The sequence below is a fragment of the Musca autumnalis genome, unplaced genomic scaffold (genome assembly GCF_047663935.1).
Source record: "Musca autumnalis isolate F117 unplaced genomic scaffold, ASM4766393v1 scaffold_3, whole genome shotgun sequence".
Taxonomy (NCBI): Eukaryota; Metazoa; Arthropoda; class Insecta; order Diptera; family Muscidae; genus Musca; species Musca autumnalis.
The window spans coordinates 14,091,043-14,112,070 of NW_027411866.1; the positions used below are offsets into that span (position 1 = coordinate 14,091,043).

Here is a 21,028-nt window from a genome sequence, read left to right on the forward strand (position 1 = left end):
AAGATTTGAAGTTGTTTCCGTACAAAGTCCAGACGGTGCATCAGCTGTTAGATGCTGACCGCGAATCGCGTCTAACATACGATCAAGCCATCCTTAATCACCAAAAGGAAGATGATTTTTCACCAAAAATAATCCTGAGTGATGAGGAGCTCCAGACTTCTTTTTGTGGGGCTTTTTGAAGTCGCCGATTTATGTCAACAAGCCTCAGACTCTTTCAGCTCTTAAAGACAATATCCGACAAGAATGTGAAGACCTATCGCCGGAAGTTTTGGACAAAGTGATGGAAAATGGCATAAAAAGGGCTCAAAAGACAATAAACTGTGGCGGCGGCCATTTATCTGATATCACATTCTCGACTTGATGTAAAAAAAAAAAATAAAAGACCAAATAAAAATAATCCACAAGAAAAATCAAAGTTTTTATTTTTTTTTTTAAATTACAGCCAAAAAACTTCGGAAGATTACTTTTGCGCCACCATGTATAACGGTACCACACAATTTCAAGCATTTTAAAGTTTTTCTTTTTCTACATTCACCCTAAATTGGCTATAATTTTCTTACGAGGTTCTCAGAGGTCAAACAAATTTAATTACTGAAAAGTTAAAATAAAAAAATTAAAAAATTATGTTACAATATTTTATTTATAAATGCACCTAATACCCTAGACAGACGGCAGCGTTAATTTGCATTAACTGTCTTAACCCAGATAAAGCCACTGGTCGTTTAAACGCCACAAAAAATGGTTGCAAAAATTGACGTAAAACTCTGGTTTTTTCGAACATTTTTGTGACGGTTTTTGCATTTTGTTATAATATTGTCTGTTATCTGTACGTTCACGCTGATAACGCTTCATTTGACCTACGCATTTCCACGAAATTGGCCAAAAACCCAAGCTATTCAAAAAAATCGACTTTTTTGTAATTTTCGACTTTTGATGAAAAATTTAAATATGCCATAAAAATTTAATCAAAAATTTTAGAATCATATAAAGACAGGGATTTGTTAGGAATATAGTAAGAGTATTTTCTCAATCAAAAACCAAGGGATTGGCAGGTAAGGATACACCTATATTACCCTCCAAAGTTTTTGGAACTTTTAAAAGAAGGCCCGATTGCAGGAAAACTATACGTTTTAGAGAAAAAAGTTATTTAAAAAAATGTTAAAAAAATCTCAAAAATATAATTTTCATAAAAAAATTTTAAGTTTTCTCGCAAAAAAAATTCTCGGCGCTAAGTGGGTTAATTCAAATTAATTCGTGCATTATCCACATTCTTAATGCACAAAATCAAAGGAAATTTAAACTGAATTTAGGTTTTTCAATATGGCAATGGTGTAAAAGAGAGCCCATATTCATGTAGGAGAGAGAGAGAGAGAGCATATTCATGCTCTGAGACACAATTTGCATTGAAAATCAATTGTTTTTTTTATCAAATTTCCATGTTTATGTAAATAAAAAAGGACACCAAATCTGAAATTTTCGCGTTTCTTTCAAATAAGTAGTGGTCTTTCTCGAATAGAATAGCAGCTAATCGTTTTTCGTGCCTTCTATCAAATCTATTTTTAAAATTTATATTTTCACAAGCATTTCATTACCGACCATACCAATTCTATCGAAAATAATATCTTCTTCAAATGTTCCTTTAGAGTTTTGCGACATTTTTTAATATTAAAAGGACTCAAAAATATCGCGAATAAATTTAATTTATTTTTGCATTATCGTGGTGAAAAGGTCAATGGTAGAAAGTATATTTGTTTCGCATATTTTGACGAACTTTTGTAAAACTTAATGAAATGGTCTGCTGGGTACAAACAAACAACACAAACAGCTGTTTCATAAATGCAGAAACTATCGTCCGTCAGGGTGAAAAATTAATTCAAATTAGGACATTTTTAATGCAAATTAACTCTGCCGTCTGTCTAGGGTATAAAACAACAAAAAATATTTTTTCATGATGGAATCTCCCAAATAAAAAATTTTTGACAATATTAAACGGCAAGCGTTTTATTTGAGAGATTCCATCATGAAAAATTATTTTCTAATTTTATGTGAATTTATAAATTAAAAATTTTTTAAATTTTTTATTGTAGTATTTGATTTATTTTTGTTTTCAATCACACACACTTTTTTAACCAAAACAGGATTTTGGCAGTAATTAGGACGAATTTGGCTTCTAATCTTCTTAGAGGAACAGGCTATTTAACATGTTCCAAACCATATTTAAAATAATTAAAAAATATTTTCTTTTAAAAGGGAGCTAAAGATATTCCCATCAAGCAGTATTGAAATGCTTCTGATGTGAGTATAATGTTAACATATTTGATATTTGCATTTTGAAATACATGTCAACATAAATTTTAATATTTATAGAGTTCGCCACAATAATGGCAAAAATTTAATGTTGAATTAAATAAACTGAAAAAGAGTTGGACACACTGCGCTGTAAACACATCGCTGTGTAAACAATGCATTATAAATCGTATTGCTGTTTAGCACAATATGACTGCCTAAAAGTATACTTCGTTTTTGGGAAATAAGAAAAAGTGATGCCAAATTTGAAACTACACTGTGTGAAGCAATGTACGAAGCATTTCACAGCACTATGGGTTGAGTCAATTTCTGATTTCCTAACTCAAAAGCTAATCTTAAAACTGCTTAATTATAATGAAACCTTTTTTATGTTTTACGCTTATTTGCATTTTACACAATATTGTTGCTAAGAGCTTTAAAAGAATTTGTTATATATTTGAAATAAAAAAATTAATTTAAACAAAAATTAAAAAAAAATAATTTGAATTATTCTAATGTAGTAACATATTTATATAATAAATATTTATAAATAAGCTATATGTGTATTTTATAATAAAAATTGATAACTAGTTTGTGATAACTTAATTAAATTACTTAATTTTAAATACTAATTAAATTATTTTTTATCATTATTTCAACAAAACAATTAAACTTAACAAGTTTGTAGGTTTTATTTTTTTTCTAAACTTAATGCAGCTATTAAAAATCTCAACTAAGCTAAAATTATTTGCCAAAACTAAGAGGAGTTTTTCTTGTTAGCTAAATCTGGTTCAACATACGATTGTCATTTCATTATAGAGTGGGGGGATAGGGAGGGAGGTTTGTTTGTTAGCTATTGTAAAATAGTATTTGTTTATGACTATTTGTGGTTATTCATTATTTGTAAGGTATTTTTATTTAACACAAATTTTGTATGAACTGTTAAATTAATTTTTTTAACTTAATTGCATATTTAAATTTAATTTATGTTTTTTTACTTTTAGGTATTTATATTGCTTGTTGTTGTTTATATTTATTTAGTTTTAATGAGTTTGTTTTGCATTTATACTTTATTGGTATTTTTGTTTTTAATTTGTAATGAAAAAGGACGGGCCGCAAACAAAAGTTTATTTATTTATTTCAGTAGTTATTTGCTGACAGTTGCTGGTTATTTGTTTTTCTAATTTTATAATTTTTCTTCTTTTCTTTTGAAATATTTCTTTCAATGGCAGTTATTTTTTTAATATATTTTTCAAAATATTTTTAGCAAAAAGTGTTGTTTTTAAAATATGAAAAAAATAAATATTCCCATATATGCTGTTGGGGGGCCTGGTCTATAGATATTAGTTCTGTTTTGATTTTTTGCAGTTTTGTTTAATTTTTATTAGGGAAAAGGGCGGAGCATTTATTTCTGTTTAGTTTATGAAAGCCGTCCTAAGAACTTAAATATTTATTAAGGAAAAAAGTTTACTGAAATAAATATTATTTTTATTTTTTAACATTTATATCACACATAATTTTTGGGTTCTCTTTTTTGTATTGGTTAGAACATAATTTGATATTTTTATATAACAATAATTAAGAAAAATAATAAATAATTGCCTAAATTTGGTTTTTGTATTTTTTGCCTAATTTGTGTTTCATTTTCCTTTAAGGTTAGGATTTTTTAGGTTAGTTTTTCTTTGGGTGTTTGCAATTTCATAGGGCGGGTTGTTGTTTTTGTTCTTGGGGTTTTCAATATTCTAAATTTTTAGCAAAATTCACAAGCAATATGCTTTGGTTGACTTGTTTTAATATAATTTATGTTTTTTATCAAAATTTCCAATTCATTTTTTACTTGATTCATGAAGTCCAGTGGCATTCACAGGGCGATAGAAACCGAGAAAGAAATCCCTAAAAAATAATATTCCCTATTTAATTCCTAAGTCAATGAAAAGGGTTTGTTTGTATTTAAAACTCTTAGCGTTTGAGCCAAGACTCCAAATCTTAGAGGAAAATATTCAATTCTCAGGAACAAGAATTTTCAAAGTAAGACATTTGAACAAATGGGAGCTCTGAGTGGAATTTCATTGAAATAAACATTTCTCAGATCTCAAAAAATTTTTTAGCATTACTTTTTATTTTTATGTTTGTTTTTTTTTTTTCATTCGTCTTTTATGCCAGATTTTGACATTTCTGTAGAGAGAACTTTCCTTAAGATAGATTCTCCTACAGAAAAGTTATTTAATTAACAACCAATTTTACCTTTGAAAAATTCTTGAATAAAATCATTAAGACGGAGACCGATAATACAAAGTCTACACTAGAATGGTTTCATTGTAACTATGCACATACATATGTATTTACATACTATATTAACATCATCAAATTTTTGTGATTTCATGACATTGTTTGGGTGAACCCATTCTAATATAGACTCAATTCTAGAATTCTTTTATAAGTCATCCCCTTTAGAGAATAAAAGCAGATAAGATCAAATTAAAATGTGATTTGAAATGGCTTAATCAAAAATACGATGCTGATATGTGTCTCGACTCTCCCTATGTCCCGGTCCACACTAGAGCGATTTCAATGAAAAAATGTCATGAAATTATGAGTTCCTAGATGGAGTTCCATACTAAAGTCATTTTATGAAATTGCTGTAGTGGGGAATTCAATCTAGGAACGCCTAATTTCATGAAATTTTTCCAATAAAATCACTCTAGTGTGGACCGGGACTAAGGGCCTGTTTCCCTATGTCGAAAGAAAATTATTGCGAACGAAAAAACCTAAACATTGGATTTCAAGCTATATTTACTTTTTGTTTGCTTTAAAACAACTACAAAGTTTAAAAATCATACACGAGTTTAGTTGTTTTTCTTTCGTTTTCATTTTCGTTCGACTGTTTCACTAGGCTGTAAGAAGAGTTGTCGCAAGGTTGTCGATAAATTTGGCAGCATTTCTGTCGATAAGAGCGGTCTTTAAAGAGTCGATAAAGGCGAATTATGATTTTCAACAAAGATTGCTTTGCAAAAGTCGGTAAAGACAAGTGTTAATCGATAATACCCCAGCTAACAATTTTTTCCGAGAGCTCTGATTTCAAATTTTTTCTGAGATTTTCTGAATATTTTTTTTTTGAAATTTGCCAATTTCTCTAATATTTTCGTAGAAATTGGACCGATTTTCTAAAAGTTTTTTTTGAAATCTCCGTACATTTTCTGAAGAATCTTAAGAACCTTCGTTCCGATTTCTGATCGATTTTCTAAGCGATTAGTTTGTTCGGTTATTGTCGAAAAACAAAGTAACTGATTATAAAATTCGCATATACAATTTATTTTTTTTTATATAAATGCAACGTATAATAATTCAAGCTGGTGTTGATGTCGTGCACATTGTTCTGCTATTAATCACAAAATAATAACAACAGCAAAATCATTAGAAAGTTTGAAATTAAAAACTTCCAAAAATATTGCATTGAAAAAAATTGCCTCTGAGTGGGGTTTGTTGTGTACAGAACAACACGTGTTGTGTCAATATCAATGACGTCAGAGCCCAAGATTTTTTTCAGAACATCTAAACTGTTCTTCAAATTTTTTCAGTATTCGGACCGATTTTCTTCACAAAATCTTAATTTTCCACATTTTTTCCGAATTCAGACCGAATACTGTCAGGAACTCTAATTTTTCCTTCAAATTTTTCAAGAATTTAATTCCGGACTCGGACCGATATCGTAACGAAACTCTAATATTTCATAGAATTTCCTTAGATAATTCTTTCCGAATTCGGTGGCCACGTCCATACATCTTTCGTACTGAATTCAGTATGAATGAGGCATCAGAATCGGAAATTTTTTCTCAGAAATTCTGTCCGGATTCGAAACGAATTCGGAAAAAATGTTAGCTGGGATCCTAGACAGACACAGCTAAACAACTGAATTTAAACTGCATTTACTAATTTTAATATGACATTACTATAGCATGACATTACTATAGCATGACATTACTATATGCAAAATGATAAAGCAGTGCAACCAAAAATTTGCTTTGCAAACAACAACAAAATACATGTTAACCAACAATCAGCTGATTCATGAATGCAGAAACTGTCGTTTGTCAGGGTAAAAATAAATGCACATCTTAATGCAAATTAACGTTGCCGTCTGCCTAGAGTATAATACCCTAGACAGACGGCAGCGTTAATTTGCATTAACTCCCTTAATGCACATTAATTCGTGCATTATCCACATTCTTAATGCAGAAGATAGAACAGTATTTAATCTGCATTTACTAAAATTTAATATGGCAATACTGTAGGAAATTCTATTGATTTGCACAGAGAACGAAGGCCGATATTGCCGTGCAAAAACAGATAATGCAGTGCAACCAAAATTTTGCAGTTCAAACAACAACAAAATACATGTTAACCAGCAATCAGCTGTTTCGTAAATGCAGAATTTGTCGTCTGTCAGGGTAAAAATAAATGCAGTTCCTAATTCAAATTAACGCTGCCGTCTGTCTAGGGTATAAGAAGAGTTGTCTCAAGGTTGTCAATAAATTTGGCAGCACTACTGTCGATAAGAGCGGTATTTAAAGAGTCGATAAAGGCGAATTATGGTTGTCAAGTCCCTGTTTATACACGGAAAGTTGATGGGAAAGAAAATAGAGTTTATGGGCGAGGGAGTAGAGAGGAATAAGAGGGGGTACACACACCTCTGTACTGGCAAATTCTGTTTTGTTTCGTTTTTCTTCGTATACAACCTGAAGTTGGCTGCATATTTGTTTTTGCCTTTTATTTTCTCTGTCGAGAAACAAACAACAGCGAAGACAATTGAAAATAAAAAACCTTTTGAAGGAAAAACTATTTTTTAAGCAAAAACAATTCGAAATAAGTGGAAATATCAAAATTAAAATGCAATTCAAGGGTTCCTTTAATAATAACATCACGTCCATTTTTACTTTTCATTACAATTTTGCCTTGGCTTTGTTTTTGAACGGCGTAATGAGAAAATGAGTGTGAAGAAGAATAAGAAAAATTATAAAATTGACACAAACATGATTTCCGTGTCTAAACAAAAGGAAATTTTAAAAGAAATGGAGAAGAAAAATTGTCTTTCCAGTTTGAGTGTCTAAACACGGACCAACAAAGACTGCTTTGAAAGTATCGGTAAAGACAAGTTTATGTTCATTGAAAACGGCGAATTTACGATAGTCGATAAAGACGGGTTTCAGAACGTCGGCAATCATCGATAAAGCCGTTTTTACTTGGTACAATCGATAAAACTGTGGCTAAATTACGATATTCGATTCGATCGAGAATTTGCTCGTGAATGAAAAAATCTAACTATGAACACCTATGTGTTGTCCAAAGAACATTTTGTGTGTTCGTTTACTCAAAATTTGTACAAATTGTTACTGGATGTTGTTCGTTTACTCTACAGTACAATGCAAAAGTCTTTAGTCGATTACAAGAAGTTACTGGACTTGTACAAATTTGTACAAATTATTAAGTAAACGAACACACCTATTACGAAAGTAGATGCTAAAAAATTTGTTTATTTTAGTCCCAATTTACATTAGGCGAGTTTACTTGCGGCAATTGTCAGTTTGATGGAGAGAGAGGTGTGGTATATGGTAACCCTTTGCCTCTCAACACCCTCTCTCACCCACAAACTGACAATTGCCGCAAGTAAACTCGCCTAATGTAAATTGGGACTTAAAGCAAAAACTATAAAACAAAATTACACTGTGCAACATTTTTAAGGTGATCTTGTGCAAACAATTCAAACTGACGTTTTTTTGAAAGTACAGACCCAAACGACAAGAAACCTTAGTTGGGTTTTGTTGTGTCAGATCCAGCTCGGATTTTATGGCCACATCTAAACATGGTTAAATATTGTGTTTTTAAAGAAATTCGGGGCTATATCTCTGAACCCAATGCGAATCTTCTTCTGACCTCTGAAGCAAATTTGTAGATAAGGACAAGAATACAATATTTGGAGAAATAATGAACTCGAAAAACTACATTTATTGCCTCAAACTTCAAAATATATGCTAAAATACCACAATTTTTATACATTTCGCACCGTATCTCCATAACCGTTAATTTTTTCTGAATATTTTCTTATGGAAAAATATTCCCTGGAATGTAATACACAACTCTTCAGAACATGTCATTGTTGTAAAATGCCTCAATCCCCTTGTTTTCAGTACATTTCTCACCGACGATTTAATAAATATGTCAATAATGTGGGGAAATCCGAAATGCGAGAATAAACTGTTGGTGTGAACTGTGTTTGAAATACGTGTTGTAAAAGATATGATGCAAAATACCGCTTAAACAACATGAAGTAAGCATTTTAGAGTTTCAGAATGTTCTAAAGAATTGTTGAGAACTTTATTTGGAAGATTTTTGCAAAAGGTTACTTGGTTCAACTCCCAATAGTTTAGCCGATACTGCCCAGAATTTCAGCAATTATGTAAAATTTTCCATATTTTATAGATTTTGATGCCCTAGATGGAGTTTTTCTTGTGTGGTTTCTTCAAAAGATAAGTTCTACTAGTTTAGGGCTACAATATTGCTAAAGACAGCAAGGCCAAGTTCCTATTCGTTTCTGAGATAAAGGCCTGATAAATGCAAAAAAGTGTAGATTTAGCCCAATTTAGATGAGGCCATAAAATCCGAACTGGATCTGACAGGACAAAACCCAACTAGGGTTTTTGTAGTCTAAATATGTACTTTCAAAAAATCCATGCTAGAAGTTGTTTGCATTTTCAGTGTTGCACAGTGTTATTAACGAAGAAATGTAAATATTTGTTGAAATCATTGAATAATACTTTGGGTAATAATTTCGAAATGAAGTTGTGCTAGAAAACTGTACGAAATTATTTATTTTTGTAAAACTTTTTGACTTTGTTGTACCAAATTGCTAATGCATATACCTTAGTAAATGTACAGCTGGTGGCGCGAATTGGTTTTCATAGTTTGATTTTTTCATTCTCGAGCAAATACTCGATCGAATCGAATGTCGTAATTAGGCTCCTGACTTGAGATTAAAGCAGCAAACTATCGATATTCCCCACATTAAATATTTTCTATTCCAGAATTTGTAAGATGATAGCCCAGCAAAATGTTTGATGCAAAAGATGTCATTCAATCATGGGTGCAAGTAGTCTGGCATGTAATATTTTTAGCATCTTCATCGATGTATTTTATATGGGAGTGGACCCCAAAAGATGCTATCCAGTTTTGGATCCAAAGCATGTCATTTACACCAATGCTTTTACATCTCATTTACACCAATGCTTTAACATGTCATTTTCACCAATGCTTTGGCATGTCATTTTCACCAACCCTTTGCAATGACATTATCATTAAAACGAGAGTTTTAACAACGTTGGTTGTGATTTCAAGACACCGACCACATCAAGCCTATTGTAAATAATTAATCTTATATATTTAGAAATTCATCCCTATTGGATAGATGGAATGGGTTCAAATGATAATGAAAAGATCGGATCTTTCACGACTTCCTTTGCATTGGTTCAAATACTAATAAAAAGATCGGATCTTTCGATCGACACAAAAATACAATTTACTTTTCCGAAACATTTGTACGTGTGACTACGGACATACTTTCCACAACACCGAAAAGACTTGAAATTTCTATTCATTTCAGTAGATTTTAGGTTAGGCGCTTTTAATCCGATAATATTGATAGGCAAAACTATCTGATGATATTTAATTTTCAGAAAATAATCGATAGTGACATCGATTTTTTGCCTGCTCTGCTTGAGATCATTCCATGCTGATTCCATAATGGTACCCACAAAAAATGTTTTGAAGTCATCGGTGAAGAAGAGTTCAGGCTGGTTGCAAAGGGCGAGTTTGTGATCGTCTCGATATGTTGACCTTCAGATATCGTTGAAGAACATTTTGAAATAATACATATAGACAATTTTATAAATCATACTTAGGATAGAAGTCAAACTATTTTCAGATCATCGATTAAGGCGATTTATAAGTCTTCAAGTAAGAAAGGAGGAAAAATATAATCTTCGGGAAAAAATACTATTATCAAGAGGAAAATCTGAGCATACAAAATACAGACCAGATGTAGTTTTGCTTGTACTTATTTTATCGTTTTACCCGTCCCTAAGAACGGTAGTGGAATTCTATAATTGGTTACCGACAAAAATCGGTAAAATTGGAATAGAACTTTATGATTGCACAATTCAAATAAGCCACTATCGATAGAGCTTTGCGACATTCATTTGTTCGATATTTTATTTATTTGAATATTATTTGCTATTAGGGCAAATATCATTTTAATAAAAATTTTAATTAATTTCTCGTTGGACTCGAGCTTAATGAAAGATGATATCATGCAAATGAAAAATGAAAGGCGAAGATTCAAACCCATCATTATGTTATGTCATCAAAATTTAACCGATTTTTGTCGGTAACAGCAAAATGAGTTACAGAATCGCGCTACAAAAGTCTCAAGCTTGTCGATAAAGGTGGTCATTACAGTCGATATGAGCGTATTCAAAGAGTCGATAAAGGCGAAATAATGGTAGTTAATACCCTAGACAGACGGCACTGCAATATTCATTCCTTGTTTCTCAGTGCAAATCGATAGAATGTTGCTACAGTATTGCCATATCAAAATTAGTAAATGCAGTTTAAATTCAGTTCGATTTTGCGCATTAAGAATGTGGATAATGCACGAATTAATTTGAATTAATGGAGTTAATGCAAATTAACGCTGCCGTCTGTCTAGGGTTTAACAAAGATTGTTTTGAAGGCGTCGCTAAAGACAAGTTTATCATCGTCGATAAAGAAGAGTTTATGATCGTCGATAAGGACAAGTTTATGAGAGTCGATTTGGAGATCATTAATAATTTGATAGTCGATAAACTGCTTTTAGATCATGGAGTAAAGCGATTTATAACCACCGGAACAGTCTTAAAGGAGAACATTCCCTGTAGCCTGTAAAGGATTTTTCCTATACAAAAGGTCGCAGTTAAAAACTAAATCTCTATCGTGAACAACTTATTCTATCTGTCTCTTAAGATATGACTACATATCGACGCCTCCAAACAATAGTATGCTAAGTCGACTTAGCATGTTTTCAAGTTCTTTACATTTTTATATTTAACGTCCTTTAACTTAAATTCTGTCAAATTTTGCTAATAATCGGACAATCCGAACAGAAGTTATAAACAAATATTTTCTTAGCATGGTACTGAAGGTCAAAAAAATTTCCAAACTTTTAGAGTTTGTCCTGCAAAACTCAATGTTCAGAATTAGCAAACTATTATTTGGAGGTGTCGAACGTCCTTTAACTTAAATTCTGTCCAATTTTGGTAATGATCGGTCAATCCGAACAGAAGTTATAAACAAATATTGACTTAGCATAGTACTGAAGTTCAAAAAAAATTCCACACTTTGAGAGCTTCTCCTGCAAAACTCACTTTTTAGACTTAGCATACTATTATTCGGAGGTGTCGATATGTATAGTCATATCTGAAGTTAGATTTTTAGGACCGAATATGAATAAGACTTAATCCTTCAAAAGATTTATTAAAAATCTACATCCAAAGCAGGGTTTTTCCTGTCCCTTATGACAGATGTACTCATTTCTCAAGTAAGATTTTATTACGGTAAAAACCTTAGTCTCGGTAGACAGATTCCCGAATTTCTGTTTAGGAAAACTTCCAATATAAACTCTTATTAGAAAAAACCATATACCCCGTTTATATATAACCGGATTTAACAAACCGACTGGGTTTTAAATGTCAATTCCATTGCTTATATTTCAAACAAATCCTTATAAAGAAGGTTAACCCTGCAAAAAGCTCTAATATAAACAGCATATTAGTTCCCTAGTAATTATTTTTTGGAAATAGGTTTCTTTAGGTAGATATGGTTATTATATCAGTCATGTTGCCCATAAAGATGGAATAGCTAGGGCCGATAAATTCAATTATATGGAAAAATAATAAATTTTTTTTGGCAAAAAAAAATTAACTTTTATTTTTTAATTTTTGTAGTTTTTAATATATAAATATAAAAACCTCAAAAACGTTCATATTTTGATATAAAATATAAAAAATCAAAATTTTTACTCTGACCTCGAATTCCTCTGAAACTAGACCGAATTTAGATGATTTTAATGCATCGGAAAACCGATTTTGTTATATGTCGAACAAAAAGTTATGAAAATATCTCTATTCCTTCAAAAGTTACATAGTATATATATTATGGACCAGAAAAAAACGATTTTGAACCACTGTGCGATTTTGAACCACTCAAGCATCCCTGACACAGTCTAGTGGACAAGATTCCCCTACCTAGGCATGTCGGGAGAGATCTTCATTATCTAGAGAGTTAACTTCATTATCTAGAGGGTCAACTCAACTGTCTCCTTTTTCTTTACGGACGCAGACAGTCTAGGTTAAAGAATTTATGTATCTGGACGCAGTGAAACCAGATAACTGAAAGATATACGAACGAACAACAACCAATGTATGGTGGTAAGTTTTTTTCTATTGAAGACAATCTCAAGTATTATTCTTTTCAAAAGACAAAAAACAGATTTGAAGGGAGCAATAAATAAAGTCCAGAGGTCAGTTTTTTCTATAAAAATAATCCATTCTAATTATTTTATTAAAAGGAAATTTTCAATCACAAGGACAGGGTTTTTCCTTTAGAAACAAAGTCCGAAATCCCTCATAATGCAGGATTAGGGATACGTATTACAAAGCAAAAATCGACTTTTCGATCTTTTGATTTTTACTTAGATCTGAAAACGATCTTTTGATTTTTACTCAGAATTGAAAAGCCGACTTTTTCGATCATTCGATTTTAATATCAACATATTCTTTGACTTTTGACACCTGTCGTTTTCAACTATAATATTTTTCTTTCATTATGCTTCTATTGCCGATACAATACAAAAGTCTGAAAGTCAAAACACAATTGATATTTCGACTTCGATTGCAAAAATCTAAAAATCAAAATTCATAATCGATCTTTCGATTTTCTTTGAAGTCAAAAATCGACTTCGATTTTTAGACTTTTCAAACCAAAAAATCTACGAATCGATTAATCGAAAGTCGACTTGTGTATCCCTACCAGGCACTGTGGGCGAAATTCAAATCCAGCGGCGCAAAAGTCCGAAAAAGTAACCTTGAGTTATATGAAAATAATTGATGCTGTCTTATTCTAAACATTTTGCTGAACCCAAAAATAATAAGCAATATCGCGTTTTACTGTTTTTGTACCGTTATAACGGTACATACATTTGGAGTTTTTATTTGGGAATTGCAAATCGATTTTTTATACTTGCTTTGATCGTTCAGTTATGTGCAAGAAGTGAAAGTAAACAGTGCATAATTTAATTTTTTTCTAATAGTTTGGAAGTGTTACTATAAAAAGAAAGTGACTACAAGATTTCTTACTGTTGTAAATATTCAAAAAAAAAAAAAAAAAAAAATATTATTAAATATCAAGACACAGATATTCGACTACAAGTGGATTATATAGAGTATATCATATAGGATTCACGGGGATTCGCATACGGATATTTTTTTCTTAAAGTACGTACTTCGAGGTAATTACTCCGAAAAATTGGGCTGCTACTATTTGCAACTCTCTATTTTATCGCCTTTTTAGGAAAATGGTCATCAAAATAAGTGAGCTGTTCGAAGTGTGGCTGAACCGTGATAAAACAACTGGACAACATTCAGCAGTATTACAATATATTGGTCTGTTCCAGTACTGCAAGAATCTACTAATTTTAACTATTTTTTCCGATAACATAAAGGAAAAAATGTTATCGTAGTAAAAAATAGTAGCTTCTTGCAGGTTCTGGAACATAGCATATGTTACAAAAATTAAATTTTATTCTGGAAAAAGACAATGAAGCATATAAAAAGGTTCAATACATAGCCAAGCAATTGTGTAAACAATTTCAAAAAAAATGGACTACTTCCAAGCGCAGTAAAGGATATTTTATACGTAAAAATGCGGAATGGTTAGATGAAGAAGTTGTAGATCTACCCAAACGAAATACAACAAAACAAATAAATGTTGAAAACAGTCAAAAACAAATAATCGGACGACCTTTGAAGTCGTACTCAGAGTGTAGTGAAGCTTCTAAAAAAAGAAAAGCTTCTTCCGATGATGAGCTCGTCCGTGCTACAAGATTAAGCCTATATAAACGTGGTAAAAGAGATGCAGCTCAAATTTTGCTTGAAATAGAAGAATGTCCTGAATCTTCTAAAACGATAAAGACAAATTTGAATAAACCTCAAATGAAACCATATACACCTGAGGAAGCTTTGGCCCTGTATAATGATGGCAAATATACGAAAAGTACCTATATTTTAATGCAAAAGGGGGCTAAAGAAAGAAATGCAAATATTTATCCATCTTACGACTCCATTAAAAAGGTTAAAAGAGACTGTTATCCGGAAAATAGTTCAATTTTCATATCCGATATTAGCGCTGAAGTCAAATTGCAAGCCCTTGTAGATCACACAGTGCAGAGACTATTTAGTGCCCATGAATTCTCTCTAAACTTGTTCGAGAATAGTAAAATAACTATGATATACAAATGGGGTTGTGATGGAAGTTCAAATCATTCAATATATAAACAAAAATTTGCAGACAACAATCAAAACGCATCTGATGCATTTTTGTTTTCAGTTTGTCTTGTACCCTTACAACTCGAGGCAGACGAAACTGTTATTTGGAAAAATCCTCGGCCATCATCAACGAGATTCTGTCGGCCCATTAAATTGAAGTATGAACAAGAATCACGTCAACTTATTACAAGTCCAAGGCTTCTTCAAGGCAAGTCCGGACTTCTGAGAACAAAGAAAAATTCAATGTGAGGAAGAAAATGATTGCCGACAAATTAAAACAGAAGTTGAACATTCTCGTTGATATCCCTAAACCAGGATACGGAACCACAAATGATGGTAACACTGCCAGGAAATTTTTCAGTAAGCCGGATTTTAGTGCAGAAATTACTGGAATCCATAAGGATTTAATAAAAAACCTTGGGATTATATTGTCTGTAATGTGTTCAGGTCAAGCAATTAATACACAGGCTTTTAAAGAAATTTGTGAGAAAACGTATGTGTTGTATATTATTAACTATTCATGGTACAAAATGCCATCAAGTGTGCACAAAATTTTAAAACATGGGACTGAAATTATTGAAAGTGCTGCTTTACCAATTGGCATGTTTTCAGAAGAAGCTTTGGAATCACGAAACAAGGATCTTCGGAATTTTAGAGAATTTTATACTAGAAAAATGTATAGACAACAGACTATGGAAGACCTTTTTCACAGACTACTCTTCACCTCTGATCCAATGATATCATCCATATCAAGAAATAATAGCCCATCTTATGGCAATAATGAACCGCTTCCTGCAGAAGCAAGATGTCTGTTGTTAGAACCTAATGATAGTTACGAAACATTATATTCTGATTCTGAGGATTAGTAGAGATACTTAAAATTAAGTTGTAGCATTACTTTTTTGTTTTGTTTCAATTTCTAGTAAAAAATTTGCGAACAAATGTTGACGTTTGGTGTGGTAAATGGCCCAATTATTGTCGTCGATGTAACATCTTCTTATTCCGCCATGATTCCCACCAAGGATGATAAAGAAGTCTGCTAGGAGATGATAAAGATATCATCTTTAAAAAGTCGATCAAACAGAATTCAAATTGTCGATAAAGTGGAGTTGTTGTAGCCAGAAAAACGGGTTTCTGGTGGCCGATAAAGACGAGTCTTGAATGTCGATAAAAGTTAAATTAGTAGGGTCGATAAAGGTGATATTAAAAATACAAAAATTTTTTATCAAGTCGATAAAGATGATCTGGAATAGTCGATAAAGATGGATAGATAAATACAACTTAAGGGCGTGGCTAAAAGAATTTGAGATCGTTGATAAAGAAGAGCACAAAGATTGTAAAAAATGATAAAAACAATGAAAAAAGTTGATAATGCAAATGTTTTCAATATTGATAAGGGCGAGTTCATGGTCGTCAACAAAGATGAGATTGACTACGTAGGGGGTGTTAGTGGTAGTTGGTAAAGCGATTTGAAGATAGTCCATAGACTTCGCTGGCAATAAAGGTAATTGTAAAGATCATCAACAATAAGTTTACGAGATCAGTAATCGATATAGACGGTTCTAAGAAAGGGAAAGGCCGATAAAGATGATTAACAAATATTCCCTACCTTGGTTTCTCCGCAAATGCCACTGGAACCAAATTTTACCAATAATATAATTTTCTCTACAACATCCATTTAGAAAATTCTTTCCATTCTCATAGAGCCCATAAAGTTTATCGCATAACAAAGTTAACAAAAATTAGTAGATGTTGACATTCGAAAAAAAAAAAATATTTTAATAACTTACATATATAACTATTTAAAAAGAAATAATAACATTTCGTTTAAGATCTATAGCACGCCAACAGCTTAAAAGCTAGTCTTTTTTGTTTTGTTTTAGAAATATGAAAAAGCTTTTGATTAAGTCTATTCTCATTAGATATTAGAGCTTTTGTTTTTGCTATTAGGTTAGCTGCTTCTTTTTTCGGACTTACTACTTTGTATATTATTGCTCAAAACTGCTATTATCCGACTGATGGCGTACTAAAATCTTGGGCTAGAGAAATTCACGCTTCGAACGGCCACCAACACCTGCTGAGCCGCTTGCTGGACCGCCACTACTACTTGTGGCGGTGGTTGTACCAGTTTGACCGGCAGTGCCGGTGGCGGTTGTGACAACAGTGGTGGCTACCGTCGATGAACCAGGTGCTGACGGTTGCATTGTGGGCAATTCTTCTTCTAGCAATCGTTGCTGTTCGGGACTCTGGACAACGGCACTAGCGGCAGCGGCTTGCGAATGGGTCTGCTTGGGAGGCGCCGGTGCTTTTCTGCTCTTCGAACGCCGCTTTTTAAGCATCAACGGTCCAAGACCATTGCCACCCGTTGTGGTAACCATTTGTACCGGCGTCAGCAGGTTGGATGAGCTAGTTGCTGCAACAGTAGTTGGCATGGCTACTGTTGCAGCTGCACCTGTTGTCGTTGGAGCAGAGGATGCACTCAGTGCGCCAACCGCACCCAACCCACCTCCTGCACCAGCAATACCACCCGTACCAATGGCCGGCGTGGTGGTGGGCGGAGCTGTGGATATTGTTATGACCGTATCGGCGGCTGGTGTTGTGGCGGTGGAATGTGTTGCCCCACCTTCAGGGCGTCTACCAACTAAGCCCCCTGAGCTGCTGCCACTGGCCGCTGTGGTTGCCGTCGAACTACCGCATACACACACGTTATCATCAGCAGGCGTTGTCTGACCGGAGGAATCTTGTTGTAAACGTTTCACCAATTCCCCCAGCATATCCTCAATGCGACCAATACGTTGTTGCATGCGCTGTAGCTCGAGGCGTACATCAACTTTCAGATCCAAAACGGTGGCAATCAGATCACGTTGTGCTAACGTGGGAGGCTGTTCTCGTAAACCTGTATCATAGGTATCCGAGGTGGTGGCACGCGATGAAGCCATTTCAATTTGTCGTTCACGTTCCAACGCCAAGTTGCGATCTTTGGCCGTTAGGGCGGCCAGACTGACTGTAGTTGGGGCACTGCTGCCCTCAATGACAACACGGCTATCACGACTGGGCGGTGATGAATCAACTTCTCCGCCCTCATCAATGGTGTCTTGGCGGGCCAGGGTGGCTTGGCTGGCTTGCAGTTTTGGAGCCTTAGGAAATACCTGTAATGAGAACGAGAGAGAGAAAAAAGAGAGGCACAGCAGCAAAAAAGAAGACAACCGCATAATATGGAAAGAGCAGAGAAGGAAAGAAATGAAGGAAAGTTAACCAAAAATCAGGGAAAAAGGAAAAATTTAAACAAAAAAGAGAAACATTGATATAATATAGGGGGAGAGAGATAGAAAAGAGTTATGGAGTTTTAGAGAGTGAGATTGACACATAGTTATAGAGACAGGGCCACAGAGTTGCATTTTGTTCATTAGATTCCACATTTCACATTGATTTAGAGTTGTTGTTGTGTTGATATTTGAGTTCAGTTGTCGCAGTTTTGTTCAATGGCATTCACACACATTTATTTTGTTAAGTGTTTACAAAACCCATTTGCGCATTCATTCATGTGTCATTCCATTCGATGGTGTTTTTTTTACAATTTTATACATCAGTTTATTAGCAATGTTTATTTATTTGTTTTTTTTTTTTTTTTGTATTTTATTATTTTGTTGTGAGTTGAGAAAAATATCCAATTGTGCGTAGGGCAGGCAGGGAAAAAAGTAACAATGAAAATATTAAAAAAGTGTGCACATTTTCGCAGGAGAAAAATGTTAGGTTATGTAATTTTTAATTTTATTTTTTATGAATATTAACAAAATCTTAAAACACAAGATTAGCTTAAAACTGAAATAAAATGTAATCATTCCAAACTAATATAAATTAATAACACTTAAAATTAAAAAATAATAAAATAAAACATCGGTGAGTATCAAAACTTTTTACTTGACATATTTGCATTTAAAGTTATTGGGTTTACTTAACTAACGTCCTTCAATTCAAGATTGTGTCGAAATATAATAAGGGTCTAACCACAATCGAATTTTTTCTAACGAAAAAACCCTCCGACATGTGGTCTGAGAATTTTTTCTAACGAAGAAACCCTTCGACCTGTGGTCTGAGGATTTTTTCTAACGAAAAAACCCTCCGACCTGTGATCTGAGAATTTTTTCTAACGAAAAAACCCTCCCACCTGTGGTCTGAGAATTTTTTCTAACGAAAAAACCCTCCGACCTGTGGTCTAAGGCTTTTTTCTAACGAAAAAACCCTCCGACCTGTGATCTGAGAATTTTTTCTAACGAAAAAACCCTCCCACCTGTGGTCTGAGAATTTTTTCTAACGAAAAAACCCTCCCACCTGTGGTCTGAGAATTTTTTCTAACGAAAAAACCCTCCGACCTGTGGTCTGAGAATTTTTTCTAACGAAAAAAGCCCTCCGACCTGTGGTCACTTAAAATTAAAAAATAATAAAATAAAACATCGGTGAGTATCAAAACTTTTTACTTGACATATTTGCATTTAAAGTTATTGGGTTTACTTAACTAACGTCCTTCAATTCAAGATTGTGTCGAAATATAATAAGGGTCTAACCACAATCGAATTTTTTCTAACGAAAAAACCCTCCGACCTGTGGTCTGAGAATTTTTTCTAAAGAAAAAACCCTCCGACCTGTGGTCTGAGGATTTTTTCTAACGAAAAAACCCTCCGACCTGTGATCTGAGAATTTTTTCTAACGAAAAAACCCTCCCACCTGTGGTCTGAGAATTTTTTCTAACGAAAAAACCCTCCGGCCTGTGGTCTGAGGCTTTTTTCTAACGAAAAAACCCTCCGACCTGTGATCTGAGAATTTTTTCTAACGAAAAAACCCTCCCACCTGTGGTCTGAGAATTTTTTCTAACGAAAAAAACCCTCCGACCTGTGGTCTGAGAATTTTTTCTAACGAAAAAAGCCCTCCGACCTGTGGTCTGTGAATTTTTTCTAAGGAAAAAACCCTCCGACTTGTGGTCTGAGAATTTTTTCTAACAAAAAACCCTCTGACCTGTTGTCTGAGAATTGTTTCTAACGAAAAAAACCTCTGACCTGTGGTCTGAGTATTTTTTCTAACGAAAAAACCCTCTGACCTGTGGTCTAAGAATTTTTTCTAACGAAAAAAAACCTCTGACCTGTGGTCTGAGAATTTTTTCTAACGAAAAAAAAACCTCTGACCTGTGGTCTGAGTATTTTTTCTAACGAAAAAACCATCTGACCTGTGGTCTAAGAATTTTTTCTAACGAAAAAACCTTCTGACCTGTGGCCTGAGAATTTTTTCTTTAGAAAAAACCCTCTAACCTGTTGTCTGAGAATTTTTTCTAACGTAAAAACCCTCTGACCTGTGGTCTGAGAATTTTTTCTAACGAAAAAACCCTCCGACCTGTGTCTGAGAATTTTTTCTAACGAAAAAACCCCCCGACCTGTGGTCTGAGAATTTTTTCTAACGAAAAAACCCTCCGACCTGTGGTCTGAGAATTTTTTCTAACGAAAAAGCCCTCCGACCTGTGGTCTGAGAATTTTTTCTAACGAAAAAACCCTCTGACCTGTGGTCTGAGAATTTTTTCTAACGAAAAAACCCTCTGACCTGTGGTCTGAGAATTTTTTCTAACGAAAAAACCCTCTGACCTGTGGTCTGAGAATTTTTTCTAACGAAAAAACCCTCTGACCTGTGGTCTGAGAATTTTTTCTAACGAAAAAACCCTCTGACCTGTGGTCTGAGAATTTTTTCTAACGAAAAAACCCTCTGACCTGTGGTCTGAGAATTTTTTCTAACGAAAAAACCCTCCGACCTGTGGTCTGAGAATTTTTTCTAACGAAAAAACCCTCCGACCTGTGGTCTGAGAATTTTTTCTAACGAAAAAACCCTCCGACCTGTGGTCTGAGAATTTTTTCTAACGAAAAAACCCTCCGTCCTGTGGTCTGAGAATATTTTCTAACGAAAAAACCCTCCGACCTGTGGTCTGAGAATTTTTCCTAACGAAAAAACCCTCCGACCTGTGATCTGAGAATTTTTTCTAACGAAAAAACCCTCCGACCTGTGGTCTGAGAATTTTTTCTAACGAAAAAACCCTCCGACCTGTGGTCTGAGAATTTTTTCTAACGAAAAAA

General features: G+C 33.5%; 1 protein-coding gene across 1 annotated transcript in view; it reads right to left on the bottom strand.

Moving 5' to 3' along the window:
• Positions 1 to 16,750: 16,750 nt before the first annotated feature.
• Positions 16,751 to 21,028, bottom strand: part of eag (potassium voltage-gated channel protein ether a go-go) — a 238,467-nt gene continuing 234,189 nt past the window's right edge. The window contains exon 17 of the mRNA XM_073972866.1: positions 16,751 to 18,064. Within this exon, the coding sequence (XP_073828967.1) occupies positions 16,955 to 18,064 (1,110 nt within the window). The 3' untranslated portion in view covers positions 16,751 to 16,954. The remainder of the gene's footprint in view (positions 18,065 to 21,028) is intronic.